Here is a 7,477-nt window from a genome sequence, read left to right as displayed (position 1 = left end):
TTAGGCCTTCCACGTCTTCAGCAAAAGCGTTTCCGGTCGATTAAATTCGTTCTCCCTGCTGCGATTTCTTAACGCGAACTATCTACGTAATTTTTCTGCATGACAGCCCTACACCCAAAATTATATTTCAAGTCTTTCCACGAACCAACTAAACGTTTTCCGATAATCGAAAATGGCCTTCAGTTATCTTCTTTCTTTAGAGAGTGACTCGGCTAGCTTGTTTATTCTAAAATTACGGCTAAATTGTCGGTTAGTAAACTCAAATAAAATATTCCCACACAAAGCGTTCATTCTTGGAAGCACTAAAAAGTACAAAGGAAAAGGAAAACATACTGGGATAATATCCCTTAGCGTTTGAAATTCGAAAGTGTCATCTCGCAGACTCTTCGAGTCGTTTGTCGTACTTACAAAGTGACTACAAGAAGACTGCCTCTAGCACCAATGTCCAGGTTCTCGAACGCAGACAAAGGTGAATGTATACCTCGACAACCCTCGCAAGTGCTCTCGAAGCCTTCAGGCAATTCAGACAAGATTCTTTCATTTTACTCAGAAATGACAACAGTACTTCAGATAAAAAAAGGCTTTGGAGACTACAATCAAAAATCAATATAAAATGGAGTTGACTAACAATTCAATAAAATAGAGGAATACATTTTTTATATATTAATGTAGGTACTATATAGATAAGATTTCAAATCAACAAAATAATGGAATTTTCAACCAAAAAACGAATTTTCAAGAAAACAGTTGAACTTTCTAACTAAAAAGTGGAATCTAATAGCAAACTTTTGCCTTTTAAACCCGAAAAGATAAATTTCGAACCAAAAAAGATGAATTCTCAACCAGATAGTCCAATGTTTAAAAAAATAGTTGTATTTATAGCCAACTAGTTTCATTTTCAAGAAAAAGAGAAGAATTTTCAAGAAAAAAGGTGAATTTTTAATCAAACGATTGCATTTCCAATATACTAAGATTGATCTTCATTAAATTGTTGAATTTTTAAACAAAAAAGATTAAACTTCAACCAAAAATAGTTGCACTTTTAAAAAAATAGTAGGATTTTTAAGACAAAAAGGCGAATCTTTTAGAAGACAGTTGAATATTTATCCAAGAAATATGAATTCTTTCAACTATAAATGATGGATTTTCTACCAAAAAATGAATTTTCAACCCAGAGAATGAATTTTCTATACAAAAAGATGAATTAAAAAAAACAGGATCAATTTTTTATCAAATAATAGATTGTTAATAATAAAATCTGATTTTTCAGCCCAAAAAGAGGAATTCTTAACATCAGAGGACAGATGTTCTATCTAGAAAGATAAATGTTCAACAAAACAGTGAAATTTTCAACAAAATAATGACATTTTCCACCTAATAGTAAAATTTTTAACAAAAAATGATGAATTATGGACGAACAATAAGATAGTTGACGTTTCAATTAAATAATAGATTGTTAACCATAAAAGATGAATTTTCAATACAAAAAGATAAATGTTCTATCCAAAAAGACCAATGTTCAATGAAACAGTGGAATTCCTAACAAAATAATGAAATTGTCTACAAAATAGTAGCATTTTAAACCAAACGAGAGTAATTCTGAGTCCAAAACATAATAGTATGCTTCCAAAATCAAAAGAATGAACTTTAAATCATAAAAGATATAGTTTTAAGTCAAAAGTGTAATTTTCGAAAAAAAATTAAATTTTGAACAGAATAATAGAACTTTTTACCAAAATATATGAATCCTGGACCATAAATATGGTAGTAGACTTCTCAATTAAAAGGAATGTTTCAACCAAAAGAGATAATTTCTCTATTAAAAGGTGAATTTTCAATTCAAAAGCATGAATTTTCTTTTGAAAAAATCAAACAAATATTCAGCAAAGCAGTTGCATTTTCAACCATAAAAATAAATAATTAAAAAACCAGTGAAATTTTCAACAAAATAATTCTATTTTCAACCAAAAGAGCTTATTATTGGACTAAAAATATAAAAGTAGACATTTTCTAAATTCAAAATAATTAGCTTACAACCATAAAAGATAAATTTTTAATCCAAAAGGATGGACCAAAGATAAGAGCTCATTCCAGAAGGACGAATTATTTATACAAAAAAATACAAATGTTAAAAAAAGTAGCATTTTTAACCCAAAATACAATAGTAAAGTTTCCACTGAAGAAGAATTCATTTTCAAACAGAAAACACGATATTTCGACCAATTTTCTATCCAAAAATACGAGTGTTCAACAAAACAATTTGATTTTCGAAAAAAGGATATGAATTCCGAACCGAAAATATAATAGGAAATTTTAAATTCTAAAGAAATAACTTTCAATCAAAAATAGTTCGATTTTCTCATTGGGATCTATTAATTATTCAGTTCTCATTTAATTGCAAAAACGAGAGAAAAAAGTAACTTTCTTGAAAACATTTCGAATAGTGCATAAAAAAAGTAATTTAACTGGCAAAATTTACAACAAAACTATGTCAAAAGAAAAATGGTATAAACTTTCTTTTATTTCTAAAGATTAATATCGTATTCTAAAACTGTTTGTGAGCATTCACTTGTGACCTGGATATATTTGAAGAATTTCAGGAAGTGCACGAATGCAAACATTCCGGCCAGTAGTTAAGCTATTTTATAGTCAGCCTCTAGAGCATACTGTCCGTTCACTTTACGAAGGCGTCTCCGAAACAGCTCAACATTTTAAAAAATTATTCACTAGAACATCGTCAAAAAACACAGCTTATGCTATGATGAAGTTTACTTTATCGTACATAGTAAATAATTATGGAAATGCTTTGGTATTTTGACTATACATAAGTCAAAAATACATTTTCAGTATATTAATAACCATTTATTTAAAATGCAATTGAAGATAACTGCGCTATATCTTCTGATTTTCTTCTTTTTTGTTTTATTTGAATAAATGTAATTTCTATTTGATGTTATAAAAGGCTGAAAATAAGCAAGTTTCATAATTAAATGTTACTTTTAGCATATTTTTGTAACAACATATTCAAATTATAACCAGCTTTCACGACTATTGTGACATTCACGATCACGGGGACACTTACCTTAAATATAAAACACTCAAAATGTATGCTTTTTTTAACTAATAAATTTTTATTTGTTCGAAAATAGTTATTACCTTCTTGTATTTGCTGAACTTATTCAAGAAATTAAAGACAAAATATAACAATCTACTATGGAAAATACACGAGAAAGCACAGTCATTTTCAATTCCATTTTACGGTCATTGTTATTAATATACTTAAATATATTTTTTGCGTATGTATATTCAACATGTAAAAAAATTTACATAATTTGTAAAAAAAGATTCAAACTGTTTATTTAGGCATTGGAAGTCAAGTCGTAGCAAAGTGATGCGAAAAACACATAAGTGATAAGTTTTAAAATAAATTTAAAATAAATTTAAATGTTAAAACAATATTTTTTCCAGTAAATCGTGAAAAGTTACCATTTTTCGAGATAAATGATAAGAGTCGATGAATTAGCGAATTTTAAAAGTAATATTTTTTGTTTTTTAGGGGCATTTGAAAATTATTTAAACAATTTTTTCCCCTGTACATCATAAAAAGTGATTATTTTCTGTAATTAATGATACATTGAACGAATGACAAAAGTGATATTTTTTCTGAAAGACAGTTTGTGCAAGAAATTCTAAAAAACTATTATTTTCTCCACTTTTCCTATAACGAAAAGGCGCAAGTGAATGATTATTGTTTAAATAATTGCAAACTAGTTTTAATACATGATATCACTGAACACTCATCAACTGCATACAAAATTCCAGAATATAGTAACTTTATCAAATTTACAGGGGAAGAAATTGTTTAAATAATTGAAAACTGTCTTTTACAATAAAATATCACTATAAGCATTCATTAACTGTGTTATAAATTCCAGTAAGAAGAAACTTTTCAAGATTTACATGTGAAAGAATTGTTTAAGCAAATGGAAATGGTTTAAATAATTTTAAAATTTCGTTCAAAAAACGATTATTCCTAATATACGTTCATTATGTCATTATGTCCAGAAAATAATAACTTTTCACGAATTAACAGATGAAAAAATTGTTTAAATACATGGAATTTGTTAAAATAATTAATACATGTGTTAATAAACATAAATTTCTATTGACATTCACCAAACGTACTATTTATACTGAGAAATAATAACTTTTCACGATTTATAGGGAAAAATGTTTTGCAATTAAAAATTAATATAAAAAAAGTTGAAAACTTGTATTATCGAAATTTAAACAAGAAAATATCGTCTTTAGCATGAATTTGACATAAAACGACTATTATGCAGCATATTTTGGGGCTTTTCCCGGCACAATACAAGAAGATTAGGGCACATTTATGCACAAATTAAAATGCATTTTTTATGACGTATTGCAGCTTAAAAATTTCCTACTTGGGAATGGTGGTCGACCATTTGCCATCATGGGCACAAAATCAGAACTAGAAAGAGTGGGTAGAATTTCAAAAAAGCATTGTAATATTAAGCTTTTCTAAAAAAAAAATTATTTTACTCAGGGATCACAGCTCAAAAAAGGGGATATAGGGTAATTTTCTGAACAAAAGAGGGAAAATAGGAGAAAGATTAAACATTTATTTTTACATGTCGAAAGAAATAAACGATCTTCCATATAAGAAATGTTAAATTTTAAAATAATTTTCAATGATTTTTTAATGAATTCTGCCATAAAAGAATTTATTAAAAAAAAATTGTATATACTTAGAGCGTTGGAAAATCATTCACAGTAATATAAAAAAGTCAGAGAAAAGATAAAATGAGTTAAATACACAATTTTGATAATTTTAGTGGAGCGAAGTAAAAATTATCAAATTAATCGAATAGTTTGAGCTGAGGGATAACAATTTGTGGGTCGACATCCAAAACAAGGAAAAAATTTGAAATCGGTTAATATATTCTGTTCTTGTTTATAAATTTACAATTTGAAATGTTTAAAATTGAGAAAAAAGTCTACCTCACTTACAATTTTTTGAAAATGTACAAAAACATGTTTTTGGCTTAATTCTTTTTTGAGGTCTTTATAACGTTCCAAAATCACCGAAAAAGCTGTAAACATACAAAATTCTTCATAATTTTTGAACCAAAAGGAAATATTTCGAATTAAAATTTTATTTTCACATTTTTCGAATACCAGTCCCCCCCAGACTCAAACTATTTGATTGATTATAACATTTTCACTTCGCCCTATTCTTCAGTGCTCTTAAACTCAAATTACTAATTACTCAAATTAAACAATAAACACTGCAGTTGATGAATTTGAATTATCCTATTTTTTAATTAGGTATTTAACTTTGTAAACTTCAACTTAAAAGTGTTCACCTTCTGATAAATATTTAAAAAGTACTAAATATTTTACAAAATGTTTCCAGTTTTCACATTTTTAATATGTTTTAAAATGTTCCAGCTTCAAATTCTTTTAAAGAGCACTTTTAGTGGATTAGTACTGTAGACTTTTAAATTATTTATTTAAGTCCTATAATTGCTTTAATTATTATTCAATAATGGGCACACTGATTAATTTCAGAGAATTTTTTGCCAGATCAGATTTTTCATAAAGTAAATATTTCATGCATAAATTAATAAAAATTTACTTTTGCTTCGAATTAAGCGCATTTAAGCTAACAATGCGTTAAAATCACAAAATGTATCAAATTAGTCATGAAATACGGATAATATCCGCATTACAGTGCGTAATATTATTACGCACTGTCACGTAATATTACTCGACATTATTTCGCCATTACGCTGTATTCGATATCAAAATCCTGTAATTTTGAATGCACCATAAAAAACTCAAACATTTTAAAAATATCTCCCAAAATTCTTTTTACCATCGGTGAATTTTTAATTAAATCCTCTAAATTGTTTTTTACATCCTTACAAAAAAATAGGCTAACCCTAAAAATGCAATAAAGATTTTCTATAGCAGGGATTAAAAATTACGAAATCGAAACTCAATTGAAAAAATTGTACACAATTTTACAAATTTTGGCTTACCTTTTGCGAATACTTGGAATATTACCGTCAAATGGGAGTGCGAAAGCAGCATTGCAAAAAATGGCAAAAATGGCATAATAGCCAAAATAAGGTTATGTATAATGCAAGAAAAAATTTGCTAAAATAATGTTCATACTCACGTATTGTCTGATCTCCGTCGTTCGTAAAGCAGGAGATTGGTTCGCCGAAATAGGATTTGACACCAACAATTATCGCACAAACAGTCAGGATGAGGACGGTCGCACGTGAGTGAAGCCTGAAAACGATATTGTCGATGCACACCTCTTCCTTCTTGGCAATTTCCTTAACGAACTTGGTTAACTCAATCATACTCTCGATCCGATTAATGACTTTAATGTGCAGATTAATCGAATGACTCGTCTTGGATAAACCACTAATAGTGATGTAAGAGATTTCACCCTGAATTTCACTAAAAGGACTTGAGATGCTCGTCAACTGCTTCGAATTTGGATAGATCACAGTTGGCGACGTTGGCCACGCTCTCTTGAGATTTCATGCAACGATTAGCAACGATTGTCCTTTGTTCCGCTCCGCTTTGTACTGCCGATTCTCGGAAATCAGCGATGCTCAATTTGCATAGGGTAACTCGGCAGACTCCCTCCAACCTCTAATTCCCCCTCGCCCGGATACAATATGATTTAAGGCGCGTTATTTAAAAAATGGGGTTGCTATACAAAATACCAATTTCGAAATGCCCTAACTTTCATAAGAAACAAGTTATGAACAAAATAGTTAAATTTTCAACCAAAGTAATGAATTTTCAACCGAGAAGATTAGTATTCTACGAAAAAGACGAATTTATAACAAAATACATCAATTTTTAACTAAAAACGATAATTTTTCAGACCAAAATAGAGAATGAATTTTGAAGAAAATAGTTAGGTTTTCAATCAAACGAATGAATTCTCATTTAAGAAGATTGATTGGTATTCTACCAAGAACGACAGATTTTCAACAAAATAGTTCAATTTTCAACTAAAAATTATAATTTTTCAACCCAAAATGCAATAGTTATATTAACCGCTTAAAAAATTAATTTTCAAACATAAAAAAAATCGTCAATAAAATAGCTAAACTTTCAACCAAACAAATGAATTTTCAACCAAAAAGATTATTATTCTATCAAAATCACGATATTTTAACAATATACATGAATTTTCAACTAAAAATATAATTATTCTGCCCAAAATGGACCAGTTATATTTAAAGTCTAGAAAATTAAGTTTAACTATAAAGAAACGAATTTTAAAGAAAATATTTAATTCTTAATCAAATAAATTAGTTGTCAACGAAAACGATAATTTTTTTACCAAGAAGATTAATATTATATCACTAAAGAAAATTTTTCAACCAAGTAGTTAAGTTTTTAACTAAAGAATATAAATTGT

General features: G+C 28.1%; 1 protein-coding gene across 1 annotated transcript in view; it reads right to left on the bottom strand.

Moving 5' to 3' along the window:
* LOC117170519 (innexin inx2-like) overlaps window positions 1–6,641 on the bottom strand; it is a 36,532-nt gene extending 29,891 nt beyond the window's left edge. The window contains exon 1 of the mRNA XM_033357296.1: window positions 6,209–6,641. Within this exon, the coding sequence (XP_033213187.1) occupies window positions 6,209–6,398 (190 nt within the window). The 5' untranslated portion in view covers window positions 6,399–6,641. The remainder of the gene's footprint in view (window positions 1–6,208) is intronic.
* Between the last annotated feature and the right edge of the window lie 836 nt (window positions 6,642–7,477).

The sequence above is a fragment of the Belonocnema kinseyi genome, chromosome 4 (genome assembly GCF_010883055.1).
Source record: "Belonocnema kinseyi isolate 2016_QV_RU_SX_M_011 chromosome 4, B_treatae_v1, whole genome shotgun sequence".
Lineage (NCBI taxonomy): Eukaryota > Metazoa > Arthropoda > Insecta > Hymenoptera > Cynipidae > Belonocnema > Belonocnema kinseyi.
The sequence above is the reverse complement of the archived record's forward strand: the minus strand, read 5'-3'. Positions and strand labels throughout refer to the sequence as shown.